Source organism: Excalfactoria chinensis, chromosome 10 (genome assembly GCF_039878825.1).
Source record: "Excalfactoria chinensis isolate bCotChi1 chromosome 10, bCotChi1.hap2, whole genome shotgun sequence".
Classification (NCBI taxonomy): Eukaryota; Metazoa; Chordata; class Aves; order Galliformes; family Phasianidae; genus Excalfactoria; species Excalfactoria chinensis.
This window is the reverse complement of record NC_092834.1, coordinates 17,861,783-17,884,773: the sequence shown is the minus strand read 5'-3', so window position 1 is coordinate 17,884,773 and position 22,991 is coordinate 17,861,783. Positions and strand designations below refer to the sequence as shown.

Below are 22,991 nucleotides of genomic sequence, written 5' to 3'. Positions count from 1 at the left end.
CTTTTTTTCCTTTTATCTAACTGTGCTAGGAGGAAGTTGATGGTATCCTAGATTTGAATTTAGGGCACAATTAAAAAGTTAATGGGGGTTCTAGTGTTTCTGTGCAAAGCAAGCACTTTCCGAGCTCTCCGGCTGTCTCTGCTCTCAGCTGTAGTCCTCCTCCTGCTGACAACGTGTCAGGGAAGAAGGTAGCTGTTGGAAGGTCTGCCAAGAAAATGTGGAAAACAAATGGACAGATATGCCTGGGAGCAAACATATCTCAAGCTGACTTTGTAAATCCCAAAGGCTTATCTACTGAAAAGATTTCACCCCAGCTGTCTCTCTAACCCTGACAGTCTCTCAAAAATCAGTTGTTGGGTTTCACATGCTGTTGTTGCTTGGAGTGATTTGTGTTTGAAGGAGAGTGAGTAGGCAGAAAGGAGATGGGCTGGTGCCCAGTGAGTTTCTCCCACCCTGTCACTGCTTCTCAGTTTTGATCTGTCTTGTTTTAGGGCATTCCCGGGTGCCTGATTTAGCAGAGCTTTTAAAATGTAGGCAAAACAGTAAAGGAAAGCAGGAGCGTGCCAGAAGCCAGGATCTACATGTTGTACAGGCTGTTTTTGTATGCTGTTTCCTTACACACCTGCTTTTGGCTGCTGACAGTATGTTGGGTTGAGTAGACATTTGGACTAATCTAGGATGTTTATTATGTAAGCAATCCTTGCTAAGCATCTTACCAGCTTTATATTAGTTGTCTCGGCATCCCCTTCTCTCCCTTTTCATTTTTCCTTCTCATGTGCCCATGACATTTTGCCTGCTGTTAGCAGCTGTGGGAAAGTCTGTCTCTGCTCTCTGGGTATGCACCACCAGGCACAGCTTTTGCTCTGGTTGAGGTGCCTGTGTGATTGTATGTATTAGGTTTATTAAGATTTGATAGTAAGGTAAGTAAGGCCTCAGATGTACAATGTCCTTTTATACTTTGTTGTTGTTGTCCTTTGCATCCTGTTTATTTAATCCAAATCATCTGGGAGTGGGGCTGCATTTAGAAGCGTTCATAACATTGCTGCCTGAAGCTCAGAGTAGCAGTGAGGGTTTGGGAGTTACTTACAGTAATTGAAAACACTAAGGATCTGTTTTTCTCAAGCCTTGCTGTGCTGAACAGCAGCATGTATCATCAGGGATGTGTGAACTACCAGGGCAGTGTCTGTCTGAGCACCATGGATGGCAGTGTAGCACAAGGCTGTGGTGAGCAATGCGCAGCTTGGTATCTTATGGCAGAATGAATTGCAAGTCTGGTGATGAGCATGTAGAATCCATCAGAAGCACTGAGGATTGCCTGTCACACGTGGCTCAAGAAGCTGGTGGTGGATTTACAGGATGTTTTATGAGGGACAGTGGGAAATCCCATTTTCTATTTCCAGGTCAGTGATGCAGGCTCACTGTGAAGATTAATAAAACCACATTATCTTATTGTGCCACCAGATCTGTTTCACTTCCCATTAACGTCTATAAGGCATTGCGAAAGCTTAGATGTACTGTTGGTCAAAGGAAGTCTCTGTGATGGTAACTGTTGCAATATGTGGGTTTAATAGTAGCAGTTAATTTCCTGGTGTGCTACTGGTGTAATGTAGCAGTGATTCTGTTTTTACCTTGTTCTAGAGGGGCCAATAAACAGTGCAGGTCTCTGGCTTTTGTATTACAGATTTTCTCCAGAAAATACAGACCTCCTTACAAAACTGGGGTTAATTTACCTGCAGGTACTGAAAACTGTTAACTAGTTATTATATGAACTTAATTATTTGGAAAATGATTGGTTAATTTCTGTCTGTCTTCAGTTGACTTGCACACACTTCTGTATTTCATGTGACAGTTTGCTTTTCTGTGTCTTCCTTTCTCCTTTGCTTTTCTGTGTCTTCCTTTCTCCTTTGCTTTTCTGTGTCTTCCTTTCTCCTTTTGCTGCTAACAGCAAGTTGATTTCCTGGATCTGAGCCAGAGCAGGAATTCTGTTTGGCAGCTGCCCTCATTCTGTTCTAAATCCTCCAAGTACAGTCATTTCCTTGCTCTGGAGCTGAGGTCCAGCAGGTTCATCTGCTACAAAAGCAGCCATGAAATGGTTAGCACCAGTGCACCATAGAGGGAAAGAAGGGAGACTTCTTTCCATGTGAAGAGCACCCGTAGGCCCTTGGGGACATTGTGGTGAGGGAATTGAGGATCTGTGGAACTGCAGTTTATTTTATGGGGGAGGTAAAGCAGCGGAGGGAAATCAACTTGAGTTCACCGTATAGAATTGTCAGAGCACAAAGAGTGCAGAAACCTTCGTTGTGCTCGGAACAGTGAATCCTGCTCAGTAAAATCCATTTTTAATATTCATTTTGTACATAATCAAACAGGAATGTGCATGTGTAATTAAATAATGGGAAGCACTGTAAAATTCACTTTTCTGAGTTCTTGTTTTTAACACAACCAGGAATTCTGGTGTCCAGAAGGTGTGTTCTCTTTCTAAACCCCTTATTGCTGCACTTCTCATGTCCATTGCTTCTTTTCCCAGCTTGGTGATTACCAGAAGGCTTTTGAACACCTTGGAAAGGCACTCACTTATGACCAGGGCAACTACAAGGTATCAGGAGTGGAAATGAAACAGCTGTGTGATGATGAGATGCCCTCCTAACACTTAATTCCAGTATCAAGCTTTGTCATCCATGTCCTGGGGAGGCTGAAAAGGATCATGCCAAGAAAGCTTTCTTCAAAACTTGCACCTGTTTTAAACAAATGGTGCTTTCTTTGCAATGAAAGTCTTCTGGGCATTGTTTCAGAAGTCCCAAGACCTGTGCCTGGGTCTCTGTGACTCCTGGGAGCATAGGGACAAATGATGTTCCATTGTGGTGTTTTTCCATCTGCTGTTAATCCTATCTGTGCTCCCAGCTGTTGAATGCAGGTGTGTCTTTTCCTTGGCTCTGGTCTTGAAAGCCAGGCTTGGCATCTAGGTATCATTTATGACTCTGAAAGTGCTTCCCTTTTTGGGCATGCTGCTTCGTTTCTCTGTGCCTTGTTCTCCTCCTGTACGACGTTAGTGATGTACAATATGCAATGTGTTGTTGACAACTGTTGCATGAACACAAGCCAAATGCTATTGTGAAAACACCTTTACACTTACAAATTTTCCTTGTCACGGGGATCGCTTAGCCAGCTTAGTTTAAATATAGCGTGTTGCAATTGCTTGCCGTCCCCTCCATGCATATTATTTAATTTGCAGTACCATGCAGTCGGTGTGAACTAGGCTATCCTTGCTTGCTTGCTTTTTATTTTTTAACTCTCCTGTTAAGTTACACCAGAACTATTTCTGTCTGTACTTGTTGGTTAAATGAAATGGAGTACATAGATCTTTTCATAGAGTTGGGCTCTAGAGGTGCCCTGCACCTCAGAACATACCCTATGCACTTCTCACACTGTAGTGTTTCTGAGACAGTTATGACTGAGATAAGGCAAGAAGTGGGCCTGAGTCCCTCTTTGCTGCTCTTGAGATGGCTTTAGTTTTGGAGCTTTGTCTCCTTGCCTTCTTGTTGTGCTTGGGGAAGTGCAAGCCCTCAGCTGGTCTCCTTTTCTCCTGAAGGCTACGTTGGCAGCTGGCAGCATGATGCAGGCTCACGGGGATTATGATGTGGCCCTCTCCAAATACAGGGCAGTAGCCAGCAGCATGCCTGAAAGCCCTCCCCTGTGGAACAACATTGGGATGTGCTTCTTTGGCAAGAAGAAATATGTCGCTGTGAGTGTGGTTTCCTTTCTCCTTTTACCTGTATGAACCAAGAGCCCTGCTGGGGCAGACAAGAGGTCTCTCAGGGTGCACTGCTGTGTAGCACACTTCTTCCTTTGCTGCAGGCTATCAGTTGCTTGAAGCGGGCAAACTATTTGGCTCCTTTTGACTGGAAGATTCTGTACAATCTGGGCTTAGTCCACCTCACAGTGCAGCAGTACGCGTCTGCTTTCCACTTCCTCAGTGCTGCCATCAACTTCCAGCCCAAGATGGGAGAGCTGTATATGCTCCTTGCAGGTAATGAAGTACTGCTACCCAGCTCTGGTGTGTATGTATGGTGGTCTTCTGCCTGGAAGATCAACATTTTTCAGAGGGAAAGTTTGGGCTGAAGTAAACAAGTATTGGATACAAGTTGTATTTGTGACCAAATGACAGTCAGTATTATCCTAAAAGTGAAATCCTTGTGAAGCATCACCTTCTGTGTGTATGTTTTCCTTTGGTACAGTTGCTCTGACAAACCTTGAAGACATTGAGAATGCAAAACGTTCCTATGAGCAAGCTGTGGCACTGGACAAGTAAGTCTTAATCATATGTGTGCCTCCGGTGGCGCAGCGGTAGAATTCCCGTTTGCAACACCAGGGGGCCTGGGTTCGAATCCCCTCCTGTGGAGCAGGGGGTAGAAGTGCCGCTCTGCTACACAGAGGGCTCGAATCCCGGGAGTTGGACTCGATGATCTCTAAGGTCCCTTCCAACTCGCACAATACTATGATACTATGATGATGATATTGGTCAGTTCTTCATTACGTTGCTGTTCCTTCCTGCACCTGTTTTCCCTCATGTGTTTTGTCCCTCTCTCCTCTGACCCTAAGTGGCTTACACTGGGGACACATTTATGTTCCAGAAGCAGTGCAAATTAGTTTTAAAACCTTCTTTTTCCATTCAGCTCTGAGAAATGAAAGAAAACTTATTTGAGACTAAATGAAAGCTGGTTTTCATTTTGCTGTTTATTTAGCGAGTCAAGAGATGATGACTTTGGATTCCAGTCTCCCTTCCTGGGAATATGGAGCAGATTGAGTAAACCATTCATCCCAGAATATTTTATAGCAGCTTGAGCACTGCATAGAGCTCCGAGAGGCTTTTGGGATAAAGCCTTTCTGAACTGGCAGAGGCAAGATTTTAGCTGGAAAAATGTGAGCAAAAAGCTGATACAAAGCATATAAAAGGGACAGTGGTGCAGCCCTTCCTCCTCCATTTTCCAAGCAATGTCAGTATTAGGAACCTAGCTATTAAGGGCAGAGCACCTGCTTTCAGCATTGTTACAATGAGCCATTACCATTGCTTCAGGCAGACAAAAAACCACAGTTTTGTCTTAAATCTATGAATAGTTTTGGCTGCCTGGGTCTGCTTTTTTTTTTACCTTTCATGTTTTACCTTTCAGATATTAACTAACAGGGGATGCTCCTCCTGAGCCCAGCAGTATGTATGCTGGCAGCAGAGCTGCAGGGCAGGCTCTTTCCATCTGCAGCGCCCACAAGGAGGTGGCATGTGTTGGTGTGTGTAAGGAACACTGTCCTCCTCCCGTCCCCTCCAGTCTAGTCTAGACCAGGCTTCATTCTGGAATTAAGGAGTTCTGGAAGTTTCTAAGCCCATTAAAACAGACATCAGGTTTCAAAAATAAGTGCTGGACACCACAGTGCAGTTCTGTTTGCAAAGAGGTGCTGTGAATGCACTGAGATTTTTGCTGAGAATTGCATGGCTTGCATGCAGGGTAGAGCTTCCATCTGGTACTGAGGTTCTGAATGAGCAGTAGATTAAAATGTTACTTTTACATCTATTCTAAATGTCGGTATGTCTGAGCAGCCTCCTTAGGGGAACTGAACCTGTACAAGCCATCGTCAGACACTTGCAAATGCACTGCAGTGTGAAGGCATTTTGCAGTTATGCTTTAACCCTTCCTACCAAAATGACTGACCAGCCTGCAGTTGATTCCTCTGCCTGGCTTTCCTGGTCAGACTTCCATGCCTGGCAGGGGGTGCAGGAGCTGAAGGTTGTTTAGTCATAAGCCACAGGTTTCTGTGCTTTGATCAGAGAGAAGGAATTGAAATGTAGCTCCATGACTTTGCCTAAAGGTTTGGCAGAAGCAGGATGCTACAGCTTCAGTTTTACCAGGAAAATAAAACCCGACCAAAGCAAAAATGAATCCTGACTGCTAGTGGCTGCTGGGAGGAACATCCAGAGACTGTGAGGCCTTGTTCAGCTGACGTGCCATGCGTTTCCTGCAGTCACTCAGCGGCTGAATCCCTGTCCCCACAGGCTTCCTTCCCTGGCAGTTTAGGAACTGCCTGGCTGGGATGCATTTTGTTTTTATTGCAGGATGGGTGTTCCAAATTCTCCACTAAAGGAAATCCAATGGTTATGAATGCTATCAGATTTCTTCTAATGGTCTCTTCCTTGCAGTGCTGTCATACAACTTAGTGAGGATGGATGGCCCTGGCCTGCAGATGACACTTGCTATTTATTGAGCAGTAGCAGCAGCCTTCCCTCCTGTGCCTTTCCCCAAGGAAAGGAGACCAGGATGGCTCCAGCTATCCCTGCCGCGCTCCAGGAGAGGGCACCAGTCCCTTGCTCATGTTTCTTGAGCAAAACGCACAAAGCGTCCCTTAGTCCCCTGTGTGCAGAGATACACGTCCGCACCTCGGCCTGGCCACGGGTGGCCTCTGCTTTTCCAGGGCTGCACCTGGGTGAGAAAGCAGGAGCTCCTGGGGCAGGGCCTGTGCCCACCTTGCATTTTACTTTGGCAGACAGTACCTGTGCACTTTGCTTCTCTGCATGTTCCCCTACGGCAGCACACACACACATATGGTTTTACTGGGGGAGGGAGTGAGAAGGGGCAGGGAAAATGAATTGCAACGTGTGTTCTGTAGTGTGTCAGCCTGTAAAATACCATCAGTGAGGCGCTCCTGCTGGCCTGACCCACCTCGAGCACTCTCCCACCAACTGCCAGAGCTGCAGAACTGAGGTAATCAGCACAGAGATCACCTCTCCTCCCACAGTGAACGCATACATCCTGTATTTGCTGCAGGTGCAATCCCCTCGTCAACCTGAACTACGCTGTGCTGTTGTATAACCACGGGGACAAGAAGGGGGCCCTCTGCCAGTACCAGGAGATGGAGAGGAAGGTCACTGCACTGAAGGAGAGCAACAGTCTTGATTTTGACCCCGAGGTATGTGCTTAAGAGTTGTCAGCAGGAACTAAATAGCCACATTAAGGCTGGCAACAAACAAGGGGGAAGTTTGACTTCTGAGTCCAATTATTAGGAAAAATTCTGCTTATGAGATTTTCTAAGTAGAGCAGTCTCCTGCTGCGAGCTGCGTGCTTCATTTCTGCTCTTTGAAGCCCAGTTCTTCAATCAATATGCAGCAAGACAAGATTCCCTCTTAATTAAGGGAATGAATTAGTGAAGATGTTTCCCTCAAGCACCAAGGCAGTTACCAGCCCTGCACACAGCTCTTTTTCTCTGTTGACTTCGTTGTTGTCTGAAGTGTTGCTGTCTATGAGAGTCTTGTATATTTGTTTCTTGAGAAGATGGTGGAGGTTGCCCAGAAGATGGGAACTGCCCTGCAGGTCGGAGAGAGCCAAGTCTGGACGAAGCCTGCTAAAGAGTCTAAATCCAAGCAGCGAACTGCGCCGTCAGGGAAGTCTGCCAATACACAGCAGCCACTGGGCTCCAACCAGGCCTTGGGTCAAGCCATGTCCTCAGCTGCAAGCTATGGGAAAAGCATGCAGCTTCCACCAGGTACCTCTCTTTTGCATCTCTGTGAAGTGAAACCATGGGAAGGGAGAAAAGAAACCTCCCTCCCTTTGAGTATGGCGTGTGTTTAGGGAGGTATTTACTTGCTTACACAGAGCTCCCTTCAGCCTTATAAGGCTTAGGCTGATAGCTGTACATGCTGCAGCTTGCTGTGTGGGAGCATCTCCTGAGCCATCGCTTGCAGCCTGACCTCCTCTCACCCCTCAGCTTCCCAGGAGCAAAGCACTAGAGACGCTGCTCACCGCAGCGATGTTCTGTCACTGTGTGTTTTGTTTCCTGTGGGTTGGCACAGGAGGAAGGTTGTGTAATCCAGGCCATTTCTGTGGCACCCCTAAGGACCTGCTCCATTTCTCATGGAAGCTGAAAAATAAAAGCACCCGGGAGTTCAGGCGTTACCTGAAAAGTCTTGTCATTCACATCAGCAAACCTGGCTTGTAAGATTAGCTGTCAGCTTAAACGTAAGCCTAGAAACAGCTTCAGTGTGGCAGTGTCCTGTTTTGATTTAGTTCTGTAAGGAGCTGTTAACCACTGGGAAGCTCTCTCTGAGACCACTAAAACTGTGAGCTGAGGACTGCGCTGTGGTTTTGGTTACAGTTTTAGTACAAACCAGATGCAGTGGAACTATTTTCCTTTCCAAAGCTTGAGTTTCTTCTCGCAGCAGCCCAGCTGAACGAGAGACTGCTTTAGCTTCTCTTCAGCAGAGGTCCAAGTTGTCATGTCTCTGGCTGGGTAACTTGCAGAGAAGTTGGGTGCTGCTACTAAGTTTCATGCTAGGCAGAAGAAATCAGAAAAAAAAAAAAAAAAAAGCTGTGGCCATTTTGTCTCTGTGCTGCTTGGAGGTGCTGAAGAAGGCACAGAGTGTATGCAGTCATCCTGTAACTTCTCTCCCCAGGTGCCGGAGCATCAGCTTCCCTTGCAAAGCCTCCCTCGTTGCCCCTGGAACCAGAGCCGGGCTCAGAGCTGGGCCCAGAGGAGACCTCAGCGCCAGCAGAGGCCGAGGAGCAGCGGCAGCAGAATCACAAGAGCCGTCAGGCAGCAGAATAGGATGGGCTCGAGGCAGTGGGGGCAGGCGTGGGAAATTCCAGTGCTGCCTGACCTGTGGGGCAGGGGACCTGTCCTCCTCTGACCCGGAGCGGCTTCACCCCACTGTCAGTTAGTGTAGATGTGGCATTTCTGTCAGTGATTTTAGCGCGAGGTCTCTGCCTTGTCCCAGCAGTCACTGCGGCAGTCAGAAGAGGATGCTTTGTAGTTGCTGTGAGTGCAGTCACACCTCACTTCCTCAGGAGTTGGGAGGATGGCGGCTCTGCAGGGAGAGTGCAGCAGCACAGAAGTCAGCCAGCCCTAAATTCCAAATTCTTTGCTGATAAACAGCGTGAATGAGGCTCAACAAAGCTCCGTGCTCCTGTGGTTAGAGTTCTTCCTTTAGAATTAGTATTGCCCAACGCGGGGGAAAGGTTGGTTTGCAGGGAAGAAATTAAGATCTTTTCTGAGGAGGCTTGCCATGCTCAGCTTCAGTGCTGAGTTTGTTTGAGTAAAGCAGCAGTCACGCTCTGAAGGACAGAGTTATGGCCTCCTTGTGAGAGACTGAGGAGATTCAGTTCTGCGAGCTGCAAGAAGGCAAAGCGGCCCCATTATGAGCAGAGCAAGGAATCTTAATGCCCCTGTGCTACTGAGATGTTTGGGAAGTGTTTGTATCCTCAAAGAGAAAAATCTTAGCCTTCCTTTCTCCGCTCCTGTCAGTTTTTTGCATCTGGGATTTATCCAGAGCTTGGTGCAGGCTCTCAAAACAACTGTGCTGGGGAACTAAGCTGGGCCCGTCATGCTTTACGTAAGGAACCAGTAACTGGGTTAAGCGTGGTTTTCACTCTTCCTCCCCTCTGCATACAGAGAATTGTGCTGCTGTGGGACTTGGGATTTCACTTTCCCAAGCAGTTCAGCACTTTCTGCCCAAAGAAGCTGTAGCTTCAGGAGGGCTCAGCTCATATGCTAATTATGCTGATGAGCTTTTAAAAATACAGCTCCTGTTTCATAATCAACACGTGCGGTGGAGTGAGGTTTGTGATGGAAAGCTCTCTGCAGCAGCCTGAGAAGGCAGCATGACCCTGGATACGTTAACATCCTCCAGCAGTGCTTTCTGGCTAGCTGCTTTTACCCAGAGCAATGTTAGTGTGCTGTTAGGGTGCAGCAGGGACCCGAAGTGCTGCCCTGCCCCCCAGGGGCCACTAAAAGTAGGATCCCTTTGCTTTGTTTTGACTGACAGAACTGCCTGCTCACCTCAAATGTGGCTGCTTTTTGTTTCATCTGTCCTCTGCTGGTTGGCTTTCCATCAATCCATCCATGCAGCAGCGCTACTATAATGCTTTCCTTGTGCTAGGAGCAAAAGGAATCAGAGGTTTTGTGTAGCAGCCGCCAGTTGAAACAAACCAGACAAGCAGCAGCGTAATTTAGGTACAGTGCAGCCTTTTTATTTGCTTTTAACTTTTTGTGCTGCAGATTACTGCGGTGTAAGGGAGTACCTGTGAGGGGTGGCCAAGAGCGTGGAGCAGGGGTGGGCTGGGAATGCTCTCTAGCCCCTAAAACTTTTGTTCAGTTTGTATTTTTCTGTAGCCATTGCTTGTCACTGTTTGGGCTTACTGCAACGTGTGGCAGTTTGGGAGGTTCCAGTACAAGGAGCAGTGGGTGGAACAGAGCAGTCACAGCGTTGCTGATACAGGCAGCTTTACCCTCCAGCTACTTGTAAGCAGGGTAAATTAACTTCAGGACTGAGGCGTTAAGGAACTGCAGTCCCCTGTCCTGCCCCCTCTCCTCCTCCTGGGGGCTGTAGTGGTACTATTTGCATGCAGAAAATTTGCGGTGTATTTACAGAGGCTTTCTGTGCTACCTCGAGGAACAGTCCCACCTCACCGCCACCACTGACTGAAATTAGGCAGGGGGTTTGTCAGCAGGCCTGTACCAAATCACACGAGGAACTTGGAAAGCAACACTTACTTTGCAAAAGCTGCTTCTGGCATCAGCTGTAATTCTTTGGTGTTTTATTTTCCCCTCCTAATTGAGAACATAAGATGGAAAAGAATAACGAGCTTAGTTTCTAGGGAAGCAGAGGCCACCTGCTTTAGGACATTTTGTTTCTGCTGAGAAAAAGTCCATTAGTCAACATGGTTACATCAAACTGCTTACAGGAGGCGGACTGTGAACTGACTTCCTCTCAGGGAAGAAACCAGAAGACACTGCAGCTCTAGAAGCTGGGCCAGCAAGACCTTCCTTCAGCCAGGAGCAGTTGCTGTCCCCACACTGCTGGTGTGGAGGTCACTGAGGCAGTGGGATGTGGGCTGATGCAGCACCCCCAGCTGCTCCCCATTTGCCCACTTGTGGTCATGGGAGGACAAGGTGGGGTAAGGCAGACCCTGCCCTGCATAAGAGATGAGCTTTGGAGGCTTCCCTGTTGGGAGGGGCAAGGACTTTTCTGCAGACACAAACAAACCTCAACAGTGAATGAACGGTGTGCTTTACAAAGCTCCACACATAAACACACCACAAAAGGACACATAATACAACAAGTAATTCACCAGCCATGACTGGTTTCTATGAAAGCAGTTCAAATCACTGTTTTCTGCTGTGGTTCTTGAAGCAGGTGAGCTTTGAATCCCGCTTTAACCATGCTGCACTGAGCAGTTCTGCTGGGATCACGGGTGAGGTTTTCAGAATATCTGTTTTCCCCACTTGCATTTTAATGCGATTGTTCACCCTTAACTGCTGGGATTTGTCTCCTTCAGCTGCTGTGAGCTCGGGGAGGGCTGGCAGCGGGTTCAGCTTACAAAGAGACAGTGACTGCTTGGAACCAATGCCTCTCCCAGGTTTCTGGCACAGATGATAACACCCAGATGTGCTGTTTCCAACCTACATCCATTGATTGCACGAGAGAACTTCATCTGACATCTATGAACAGAGAAGAAACTTTTTGTGTCTACGATAAGTTTGGCTAAAGAGTTTTGTCAGCCCCTGCTGCTAGAGAGGAAGGCAGACAGGAGCGAGGTCTGGGAGGCAGAATGTGCTGCAAAGAGGTTTGCTTTTCCCCAGCTACTCAGATCTTTAGAACAAAGCCCAGAAACAAGCTTCAGTATTCCCATTTCCCTCTCTTAAACCCTCCTCCCTGCCTGTGGGATGTGACGCTCAGTTAGGCCCCGCTCTAGCTGTTTCAACCAACAAGCCTACAGGTGTATTTATTTTTCTCCAAAATGAAGCTCCTACTGTGCTACAATCAGGAGATCAGAACTTAACTCTGTACTCGTATCAAAACTTTCACTGCTTCAAGCCACTAGTTCTCCAGTCCATTAGAAACCATTAAGTACTCATAAGACAAACAGGCCACCAGAAGTCCTGTCACGATGTGCTTGTGTTTCACAGCAAAAACAAAACAAACCACCCAAGAACTAAAAGCAACAGTAATGCAATGGGGATGGACGGAAACACCAGCCCAGGGACAAGTTCCAGCCCTCCCATTTAAAGGTACTTCAGGGGAGTTAGTTTCATGCTGCACCAACTAAAAGCCCCTACCTGTTTCCATTTCTATGGTGCATGAAAGCAGATGGAATGTAAGCCTGTAACATTTGTGTTGAGTACAAGCGAAAGTTGCCCTTGGGACAGTTACCTGTTTTTAAACAGCCAAAATAGGCAGCCACAGCCCAGCAGGCCTCCTGTCAGCAAACGTTTTTGGAAGAGATGGGAAGCAGAGCAGCAGGAGCATCGCTCGTGACAGCTGTGTGTATTAGGTTTGCTTTCATTTCCAGCTCGAGGTCCCACGCCGCCTGGTCCGATGCCAGGGAAGCTGCTGGTGGTCCCAGCCAGCCACGATCAAAGGTTACGAAATGCCCTGCTAATGGCCTCAGACCTCAGACGTTGTCAGGAGACATTTTTTATTTGTTTTCTTTTCCTGTAGGAAGACTAAACCAGAACTCCAAGTCCCGCGCTGCAGCTTATAAATAATAACTTTAAAAAGACACTGAAGAGAAAGGCTTCCAGTCTTATGGAGATCCTGCACTGAGATAGATAATGAGAGTCAGTGGAAGGCCAGGATGGGATACGCAACAGGAAAACACAGCACTGACCATTTCTCCTCTGGTACAACACAGAAGACTTTGCTCAGAGGGAGAGGGGCAGTTAAATACATATTGCATATAACATCTTGTGTGACATCCATACAAGTTCAAACAGCTGTCCATTTTTGTCCTTACAGAGCATTCACAATGGCGTACAACATCACTGAACGCCGTACAGCAGCCTTGCTGAAACAGATCCCTCAAGCCCAAGTGATCCTGACTCTCCTCCCTGCTGCTCACATGCAAACACTGACCTCCAACAATCCTGTTACAGCATAGGCTTGCATGTACATGCTGGCTGCATTGAATTCACTCACGCTGAACATATCCGTATGACAGCTATGGAAATAGGTCCTGGAAGTGGACAGAGACAAAGCTACGCTGGAAAAGAGACAAAAAGAATACTGATGCTGTGCAATCGGTGGTGGGCTACTACCAAAAGGTAAAAAAAAATATATAAATAGTGTATAAAAGAATACACAGATTAAACAAGACTTCTAAACTAGCAAGGCTGTGGTACTCTGCAATTGGACTGATAAGACACAGCTCTAATTCTTTTAATTTCAAAGGCTGTTCAGAGCAAAGACAGCCCAGCGACCCGGTGCCTTGCATCAGCCTTCCCTGCTGAACTCTTAGAGCTTCTGAGGGCCCTTCCCTAATAAATCCATCTGAACAGAAGGCAGCGAAACTGCACAACAGTTCCCAAACAAAAAATTAGCCTCCAGTACTCAACAGGTTGCTGTAAGCTGTACAACGACCCATGTAAGCAGCTGTTAGCAAAGGGAGCAAGCAGTGAGCCCCCCATGGCTGTGGCTCTTAGCATTTAGCATGTAGCAGACACAGGTAATGTTCTGTCATTTACCCGACAAAAAAATAAAGCAGTCTCCCCAAATATAAATCCTAAATATCTTCACTTTCAGTTGCCACAGGACTAACGGCAGGCAACTAGCTGAATCCTGTCAGTCACAGAAACAACAGATACCCAAAATAATTTACACTGCCTCGAGCCCACCTTTCCCTGCACATTTAAGGAGTGGGAACAGCGTGTGTCACATTTTCAGGCTCTGGCTCCCTCCACTGCAGGGGCACTGAGGTTGAGAGGTAATTTTGTCAGGAACGGATTTCATCAGCGCACTGAGCGAGCGGAAGGTTTGCTCCTGCCACCCAGCCATGTGCTGCGACGAGATAATGCAGGAGCTTTCTATTTTTACTTTATCGTAAGCAAGACAGGGCTGAGCAGCGCTGTGCTCTCCCTGGGAGCTGTGGGGAGGAAGCTCTCAGGGCTGCCACACTTCCCAGCACTAGCAGACAAGGCCCACGTGCAGTTACAAAGAGCAGACCTGCTGCAAATGCGGATTTTGATTATTTGTGTCCCTCCCCACATGCTTAAGACAAAGAAAAGCCAATTTTCCACATTAAATACGAAAACCTCTGCACTTAAACGTGTTCTAGTCACTGCAAAGTGACTGGAATGTATCTGACAGTTTACACCTGGAATTATTCTTTGGCTTTTCTGTTATATCCAGAAAATACACTGCTCCCTGATTCTGTTCCTATATCAGCACTGGCTGAAATCCTAATAATAACAGCACGGTTCCTCAGACACCGTCCAGTACTGGAGACAAAGGGGACCTCAGTCTTCTACTGTAGATTTATTTCTGAGTATAGCAGTCCTTCAGCTGAAATGGCATCCCCAAGTCCCACGGTCCGCACAGGATCTTTGCACACCAAAACAGGAGTGAAATGGAAGGAGATGCCTTCTCTGTGCCAATGCACCACCGGCTCGTCTGGATTTAAGGATACTTTGGAAGGTGCCTCTATCTGGGAGGTCACAAACTCCAGAGGAGCTTTAAGAAAGACTTTGCTGGTATCGATGGTTTCAGTTGCACAGGCCTGTGCCCCTGCTGCTCTGGCTCCGGCAGCCACGGCAGCCACCTGGTTGCCCCAGTGCCCATCCACTGTGACAAGGATGTGGTAGGCCAGCGTGTGGAAGTGGATCCGTGTGAGATCCGAGGCTCGGTCTGCAGTCCTCCCGTGCTCCTTCAGGATCCAGAAGAGGATGTCGCTGACTGCTCCCACGTCAGGGATGCCATTCCAGGAAGCCAGGGATGCGTGGGGACCAGAGGCTGACTGTGTGAGGAAGAGCAGCTCCTGCTCATTCAGACCAATGGAGTTCACCAGGGGAAAGACCTGCTAACAGGAACACGGGAACAGGAATTTTTCTCTCAGAGTGAGATCAGACTGCGTTCCCATCCATTCTACAGCAGTGCATTACAGTCTGCTGGCTATTGTACATTTTGTGCAATTAATGTTCTAGACAAGTTTTCCTTTCTCTATTCACCTACCAGTCTGTGCACTGTGATACTAGAGAAAAGGAAACTGATATAAAGAGCGTGTCCTCTCATTGTTACCTGATGCACAATGTTGCTCATAAAGTCCTGATCAGTCATACTGGCCAGCTCCAGGTGTATAGGAACGTCAGTAGGAATGTCAGAGATGGAGGCTACTGCCTGCAGAGGCAAAGGAAAAAACATCTAGAACACATTCCTGCTAATGGGAATAAGAACAACCTGTATTTTTCAGAGTTCCAGAGGAGAAAAACTGATTCTAACCCTAATCTACCTGGAGCTCAGCACTTTTCTAACATACTAATAACATCAGAAGTCAGAAACAGCTGCAAAACAGCTGATGTTAGAAGAAAAAAAGACTAGCTTGTTGTACTGAGAAGGGCACTCAAGTGTAAGACAGGCAAAGATTTCTAAATGAAAAAACAGCTTGGGACAGCTCCTTTGGGCTCAAAAGTGGATGCTGCCATTTGGGTTATCTAAGGGATAGCACTTACAGAAGTCTTGATTATAACTTTGGTCATCTTAGTATGTGGAACAGAAAGAGTGTAGTTAGCCACTACGTAGGCTCCAAGAACGATGTCAGTCTGCCCAGCCAGTCAGAGCACTGAGAACCTTTTTGCTGTAAACAACCCACAGAACCCAACAAGATTAGACTGCTGCCATTCGTACAGTTTGCATTCTTCTTTTAGCATGCAGAGACCTGAAGATGTGGCCTACTTACAGCGGGGAAGCCAAAAGTTTGCTGGTGCACATTTGTTGGAATGGAAGTTAAGGAGATACTGGTGTTTAAGTGTCTTACCTCCATAAGTCGCCTTTGTCGCATCTCCTTGCTCTGACCTTCCATCATGTGAAGTCCTGAAAGTACCACGAGATCAGGCTGAAACTCCTCCAAGCTGGACACAAACACTTCCAGCATATTTAGGGCACCATTTGATAGGTCATGGGAGAAGATAAAGCGGTTGGCGTTGGGTGCCTTCACTTGTCCCCACTCTTCACCTAGGGTGGAGCAAAGAGAAATCGGACTACGGATCTAGAGGCTATTTGGGGGGATATCCTACTGGAACCTGGAGGCATCATTTCCCAACTAACAGCTACTGCCAGCATAACTATACCTCCATATCTGCCTAGGATACATAATCCAACAAAGTGCAGAGTATACTTCATTTCTGTAGGCTATAGCACAGGAGAATACAGAACCAAAGGGATGGCAGCACAGCAGCATGAGACAGTATTTACAGTAACTGCATTACAAAGAAATAAAGTTTCAAAGGAACGTAAGATGTCTGCTCACCTTCCACAGCTCCCTGCAGCGCAAGGAATTACCAGATTAGCCCACTGACAGCTGCCAGCACTGATAACTTACACGGTCCTTTTGGAATTAATTGATTCAAAAACCCCACAACAACACATCAACAAACTTTAAAACCAGGAATATCTTTGTGATGCCCAGAGTTCCCATCTAACATTCAGCCTTTGGCAAGGTACCTGCTTGATACTCCAGGATAAGATGGAACTCATCTCTTTCCTGCATGGATTCAGGTGGCACAACCACGTTGTCATCTAGTAGTTCATGGAGCTTGGGACCAACTGGGCCACAAAGGAGGACCTAGAAAACAAGAAAACCAATCAAGTATCCCCTGCCAGTATTTCAGTTTGTAGAAGGATCCATCCTATTCTGTGTAAAGCTATGCCATGTATGCATCGGTCCCAAATTTTGATCTCTTCCCAAGAGTAGCTAGTGGGTGAGACAGCTCTCATACAGGAAAATGTATTCCCTCCACTGTTCGGTCGTTCACTTTACAGAAATCTCAAGCTGTCACAGCTTTAAAACCAAGCTCTGTTCACTCTTCCAGCCTCACTGTGAGGATCTTACGCCGATCTCTTTCAGTGTGGTCTCCACATGACCGCCTGAAAAGAGGAACCTACTTCTACTAGAACAAGAGAGCAAAAATTGAGAGGATTAGGATGACACAGAGATTCGTATTCGTTTTATTAGAGGGAAGATGAAGATAAAAGCCAACAACTCAGTGGGAGCAAAAAACTAGAAAACATTTCCTAGACAACATATTTTAATATTAAGAACTAAACAAAAAAAAAGCTGTGCTTTTCAGTCTATGAGGCCAATGGCATGTTCCACTGTGCCCTAAGGAACAGGTGCAAGATCTCCCAAATCTACAGAGATGTACTTTCTGCCTCATTAAAGATAGCAAATAGCATGGAATTCGTGGAACACCTACCTTCAGGTCTGGATTTGCTGCAAGCTTCTGACCAATGAGAGCAGCATTGCCTCCAACGTAAAGCTGTAAAACATAAGGGCAGGTATAGGCACGGCCTTGCTTCAAGAGCTTTACACATGCTTAGAAAATCTCGAGTCTCTACAGATGACTATGTCTGTAAATTCTTGTACATCTGCAAGTTTTCAGTGGTTTCTTTTGTTTGGTTGGCTGTTTTTTTGTTGTTGTTGTTTTTAATCAGTAAAGCTAACTAGCAATCATTTAAAAATTACAACAATATTTCACCCAGTCTGCAGTCAGGGTTAGGACTGCTACCTGTGCCCACACCATGTGAGTAGAACTGTGGAAGCTTCTTCTGCATTAAAGAGTCTGGGGCAATGAGCTAACTGTCAAACAGGTACCAGGCAGATTCAGAAGACCCAGTATAATCACAGCAAAAGAACTTTGCTTCTGAAAAGGGAGGCTTCAGGAAGATGACTTCTTTCTTTTCATCACCCCTACTTCTAGAGAGAATCTAAACCCTTCATTGAAGTGCTGAAGCTAATTGGAGCACCCCCAGCGCTCGGATCTACTTCCTTGCCTTTTGCCTCATTACAAGACATTAGAGCCCCTTTGATATCATCAACCTCACCTGGCTCCCATGAAACATAAAAACATCTCCAGTAGTATTCATACAGAGCCATCGTGGATGGCCATTTCAGTTTGAAGAATGCAAGCAAAGCATGGGCTATTCAAAGCCCTCCCACTTAGTGCAGAGTTCTGTTCTTATCTATAGCACAGTTTTTTTCCCTTAATGTCTCATGCTTCCCCTAGGGAGAACAGAAGTCATCAATGATGCAGAACATAAGAAACAGGAAGACATACCTGTGCACCAGGGTGCTCTGAGGCAGTCTGTGCGATGTGATGGAAGGACTCTGCATCACTGAAGAAGCGTTCGGCAGCCGCTCCTTTCTCCATGAAGTGAGTGAATGCTTCTCTCAGGTCCTCTCTGGAGTTCAGGACATCATGATTTTTTCCCGACTCGGGCTTAAGACCAAGTGCCTCCAACAACTTCACACCAGACACAACCACGTCGACACAGGCATTGACGCTGAAAGTGAAGGAAAACGCATACTGGGAAACCACTGTGTGCTGGGGCACCTGTGGACAATACAATGACATCACTTCCCAGCCAGCCATGTGTGCTGTGAGTTCTGGACAGCCCTCAGGAAAACAACCCACCAAATGAGAAAAGCAAAAACAAAGAGATAGGAGCTTCCTGCAGTTCTGTACTCTGGTACTCTCCTACTGACATGTTTTAACTGTGCTCCAGCACAGGGCCGAGGGGATGGATCTCTAACGTTGCAATGAATTAAAACAAGAAAGCATAAGCTGCTTATGTTCAGTGCTGGCTGTGTACGTTCTGATCTGTTTTACACTTATTTTGCTGTCCTAGGCTTGCTCAAAAAAGAGCACATTAATAATAGTATTTTTAACTTTCGGTTCCTAGAACGATGACATTTTTATTATCCTAGTTCTGGTTTAAGACCTGCAGGCAATTCAGAACTGCTCAAAACTAACCTGAAAGTATTTAAATCTACCCATCAACCTCTTGAATTTCAACTACCATTATCAAAAACCAAAACCACATACACAAACAGCCCATACCTGGACCAGTTCTGTTTACAAGAAGTTAAGAGAGTCACTTCTCAGTTGCAACAATTAAAAGACCACAACTTCCAAAGAGCCGTCCTAAATGTCCATAGACAGCTCGCCTCCTCCTCTCGAACAGAAGAACAGAAGAATCCAGCACCAGCTAGGAAGTTATAAGGGCCGACCTGGCAGACTTGGATGAAATCACACCTGTGGCACAGGCCTTCCAGCCCCCACTCCTTACAAATTACAGCAATTTAAGCAGAGTGTTGAATTCAAAGAGAACAGGAAAGTTTCTAGGCTGGAACCAGGCCCCCAGGAAACAGTTAGCATGCATTCCTAGTGTATTTCAGGGCAAAATTATGAGCACTTGTTTCTGTTCCTGGGTTTCAGACAAATATTGATAGCAAAATATTTACTAAGCTCACATGAACAATTTCTATAGTGTTTTCTGGGGCTGCGTAGCCTGGAGAGAGCTTTGGGGAGACATAAGAGTGGCCCTTCAGCATGTAAAGGGGCTGTAAGAAGGACGGGGACAGACTCTTTAGAAGGGGAAATGGTTTCAAGCTACAGGAGGGAAGATTTACTTTGAACGTAAGGAAGTTTTTTTACAGGCAGTGGCACAGGTTGCCCAGAGAGGCGGTGGTGTCCTGTCCCTGCAGACACCAAGGTCAGGCTGAGCACCCGATGTGCTGTGTGTGAGGGGAGTTGGACTGATGGCCATTAAGGGTCCCGTCCACCTCAAACAATCCTATGGTTCTGGAACTGGTCTTAAGTGTGTGTGCCTTCCCCTTCCATTCTGTCATTCTGTTCCCTTGTCCCATGCTTCCACAACAGGGATCCTGCCAATCTCCAAAGCTTTTTCAGGATCTCCAACCTACTCAGCATCTGTCCACAACATTCCGAATACCAGCGCCTGCTTGCATGCCAGCTCAAAACACGTGGCCATTCCTCCTTGTCAGTGACCTTTGATGCATGACTTGGTCCCAGCACAGCAATGCTGCATCCTACAGAATAAAGGACATGAAAAACCTCAAGGGTTTTCAATGCAGCATGTAACACATTTCATATTAGGCCAGAAATCCTCTGCTCTGTGCATCGCCTGGTAGGCTAAAGAGAGAAAAATCCCCTCGCCGAGCAGAGAAAGGCAAAGAAGCAATAAGCATCCATGGCGTTGTAGCCACAGTCTCACTGCAGCAAAAGGTCAGCAATCTCATGTTTTAATGACCATTAAAGACACAAGGGGACAGAAACCAAGTAACAGTTCTTTCAAGTGAGACGCTTCTCATCATCTTCCAGCTGTCTTCCCTCTCCCTCCTCTGCTAACGCACTTCTTACTTTCAATAAACTCCCCTAACAGCAGGAATGTGCTACTAATGAACTGCTTCTGCTGGTGAACTTTGAGGCCCTGTGTGTCTGGTGTGGGCATCTGTTTTATATATATACACACACACACACAGACAATCAGTCCCTTTAAGGCAAAGAAGAAAGCAAGGAACAAACTGAAGGTAATTGTCTCTTCCAGTGAAGGCGTGGTGAAAAAGAAGATATGAGACACTGACAAACCTATCTGCAACATATTCAGGGCAGAAAGTCTGCATCAGCCAGAACACAAGAGCATGACAGACTCTAACGCTGTATCGGCTCTGCATCGATTATGCTGAATAACTTTTTCCAACACTTGAAGGCTGAACCTCATGGTCATAGACAAGTTATTCTGTCGTGTCCTTCTATTTAAAAGGTGAGTCAAGTGCTATATATAATACCAAGATTCACAGTCAGATTTAAACCCTGCTTTTCAGATCAATGTGACATTCCTGAACTTTCCCCAACCCTCTTTCCTTGCAGGTTAAAAAGAGGGTTGGATTTCACCATGCGCACACAGGTGTTTTAATGCCCACTGTTCTCTCCTATCCCCTTCCCTCTCTCATTTCTTCCCTTTGATTGCATTCACAGAATCAAATAACTGTAAGAGCTGGAAGGGACCTCTAGAGATCACGGAGTCCAACCCCCTGCTAAGGCAGGTTGCACAGGTGGGCATCCAGGCATGTCTTAAGTATCTCCAAAGGAGACTCACCACCCCTCTGGGCAGCCCGTTCCCCTGCTCTGTCACTGACAGTAAACAAGTCCTTCCTTGTGTTAGTATGGAACTTCCAATGTTTAAGTCTGTGCCCGCTGCCCCTTGTCTTATTGTTGCACACAGCCTAAAAGAGCCTGGCCCTACCTGACTTCTGCCCTTTAGATACTGATAAGCACTGACCAGATCCCCCTTCAGCCCTCTCCAGGCTGAACGGTCCCAGGTGTCTCAGCCTTGCCAGGCTCCCAAGCACCTCCGAGGCTTCACTACGACACTCTAGAAAATCTGTTTCAGGAGCTGAGAAGTGCAGAACGGGACCCAGCACTCCAGGTGCCGCCTCAGCAGGGCAGAGCAGAGCGGAGATCACCTCCGTCGGCCCGCAGGTTCTTACTGCATCCCAGGGTACCACTGGCTTCCTTCTTTCCACCTCTACCTTTGTGGGAAGGCCGCGCTGTGTCCAACCAGCCCGTCACAGCCCACAGCCCTCCGCCGGGCCTCTCTGGGGGACGACCCGCTCTCAACTCATCCTCTCTGCACACCAAACCATTGCACAGACGGCGAACCGCGGCGAGTCCACGCGAGCTCGCGCCGCTCGGCTCAGCGGGCAGCAGCCGCGTCCCGATCCGCGGGGCCGCCGTGAGGAGCGCGGCCGCCCGGCTCCGCGATGGGAGCGCTCCGCCCGCCGCTCGAGGCCGCGCACACACGCACACGCGGTGACCTACCCGACGGCGACGCGCCCCCAGCCCCGCGCCGGGCGGACGATGGCCGCCTGCCAGGCCGCTACCATGCGGCTCTCCAGGGAGCCGGCGCGGCTCAGCCCGCCCAGCAGAGAGGCGGAGAGGTGTTGCAGGACGGAAGGGGGCAGCTGGGGGCCCAGCAGGCACAGGTAGCCCAGCGCCAGGGCCAGCAGGCCCACGCACACAGAGCGCTGCCACATCGCGGCCCTTCCCCCGCCACGTCCGAGGGGGAGGAAAGCGGGAGGGGTGGACGCGGGGGCCCTCCTTACGCCGCCTCCGTAGCGCCCCGCCCCCGCCGGGCCCCGGCTGTCGTAAAGCCGCTTCGGGAATCGGGGCGGACTCTACGTGAAGCGCGTAGCCTCTCCATCCCTGCGCCGCTTGCGTACCGCAACGAGGTGCGGCTGCGCTGCGGGCGTAGCTGAGCTACGGGAATAAGGGGGAAGCGTAAGCTTAGCGGTGCTTCGTGTGGGGAAATGGCGGGAGGAGCGGCCTGCTCAAGTCCGCCGGGGCCTTCTTAGGGTGCCCTGGGGATCTCCGGCCCGGGGGAACGTGGCCCCCGCCCGCGCGGAGTGGGTGCTGTGGAGACCGAGTGCCCCGTGGGGAGCGCTGTCCCACGGCCTCCGTCAGCGCTCGGTCCTCACGGGGCTCAGTCCCGCAGGTGGAGCTGCGTTCGTCTTCACCTTCCTCAGGCCGCCCTTTCTCCTCTGTCCGCCGCTGCCCAGCAGCTCTCTGGGCTCACGGGCCGTATTTCTGCTCCGTGTTCTTCTGCCTCGTCCTCAGTGGCGCAGCTCGCGATGCCGGGCTCCGCAGGAAGCCTGTCGGAGGAGGGAGGCGGCCCTCCGTGAGCTGGGGGAGGTTGCCCGGGCTGCTGGGAAGCGGCAGAAACATCGGCTGTGAGGCTGCCGACGAAGTGTGCGGGAGTTTGACAGCTGCGTGCCGCGGTGCGTTGGCTGGGAGCTGATAATTCCCTTCCTCAGCTCTGTGTTGTGATGGTTGTCACTTTCTCTAACTCTGACAAAACAAACCGTAAGGGAGATGGGGTGGCGGAAGGCCTTTGTATATAATTAGTTTACCCTTTTTCTCTTTGGCCCTTTTCTTGCTGCTCTGTGTACTATGAAGCCTTGCTGCTGTACCCCTGGGTGTAGCCCTTGGTTAATGCAGTGCTGCTGGTTGGATGCAGCCAACACAGGAGCCTCTCACTGCTCAGTGCAATCAGGTTTTCACCTGTGGGAGCGTGTGTATTTATAGGCTTGTCACAGAATGTCATAATTAGAATGCCTGTAAGGCACCTGCAGTGCTGACACAGCTTGGGGACTCTGTGATTA

At 48.1% G+C, this 22,991-nt stretch overlaps 3 protein-coding genes across 9 annotated transcripts in view; 2 read left to right on the top strand and 1 right to left on the bottom strand.

The window, feature by feature from the left end:
• BBS4 (Bardet-Biedl syndrome 4) overlaps positions 1-8,588 on the top strand; it is a 30,642-nt gene extending 22,054 nt beyond the window's left edge. Inside the window, exons 9-16 of the mRNA XM_072345278.1 lie at positions 1,682-1,736; positions 2,528-2,596; positions 3,590-3,742; positions 3,856-4,027; positions 4,236-4,305; positions 6,813-6,954; positions 7,317-7,527; positions 8,435-8,588. Of these exons, the coding sequence (XP_072201379.1) occupies positions 1,682-1,736; positions 2,528-2,596; positions 3,590-3,742; positions 3,856-4,027; positions 4,236-4,305; positions 6,813-6,954; positions 7,317-7,527; positions 8,435-8,586 (1,024 nt within the window). The 3' untranslated portion in view covers positions 8,587-8,588. The remainder of the gene's footprint in view (positions 1-1,681; positions 1,737-2,527; positions 2,597-3,589; positions 3,743-3,855; positions 4,028-4,235; positions 4,306-6,812; positions 6,955-7,316; positions 7,528-8,434) is intronic.
• Positions 8,589-14,276: 5,688 nt separating this feature from the next.
• On the bottom strand, positions 14,277-21,958 carry ADPGK (ADP dependent glucokinase). Of its 3 annotated transcripts, none has more exons than XM_072345279.1 (7): positions 21,652-21,958; positions 18,085-18,310; positions 17,224-17,286; positions 16,472-16,592; positions 15,786-15,982; positions 15,050-15,148; positions 14,277-14,831 (listed from the first exon to the last, which is right to left on the bottom strand). In XM_072345279.1, the coding sequence occupies exons 1-7, from the start codon at positions 21,864-21,866 to the stop codon at positions 14,280-14,282; spliced, it is 1,473 nt and encodes a 490-aa protein (XP_072201380.1). In that variant the 5' UTR covers positions 21,867-21,958; the 3' UTR covers positions 14,277-14,279. The 3 variants fall into 3 exon arrangements, with proteins under 3 accessions (XP_072201380.1, XP_072201381.1, XP_072201382.1); XM_072345280.1 differs by having other exon boundaries at positions 14,277-14,828; XM_072345281.1 differs by lacking the exon at positions 21,652-21,958 and adding an exon at positions 19,734-20,169.
• LOC140256630 (uncharacterized) overlaps positions 21,884-22,991 on the top strand; it is a 93,691-nt gene continuing 92,583 nt past the window's right edge. For 4 of the 5 annotated variants that reach the window (XR_011904820.1, XR_011904823.1, XR_011904822.1 and 1 more), the window contains exon 1: positions 22,026-22,607. The gene's annotated coding sequence lies outside the window, so the exon portion shown is untranslated. Of the gene's footprint in view, positions 22,608-22,991 lie in introns of all 5 variants that reach the window. The other variant, XR_011904819.1, reaches the window with a different exon arrangement.

Coding starts and splice junctions, on each gene's coding strand:
- ADPGK (XM_072345279.1), bottom strand. CDS start 21,866: ATGTGGCAGCGCTCTGTGTGCGTGGGCCTGCTGGCCCTGGCGCTGGGC. Junction 18,311..21,651: donor TGGGGGCGCGTCGCCGTCGG/GTAGGTCACCGC, acceptor CTTCACTTTCAG/CGTCAATGCCTGTGTCGACG. Junction 14,832..15,049: donor TGAGCAACATTGTGCATCAG/GTAACAATGAGA, acceptor TGTTCCTGTTAG/CAGGTCTTTCCCCTGGTGAA.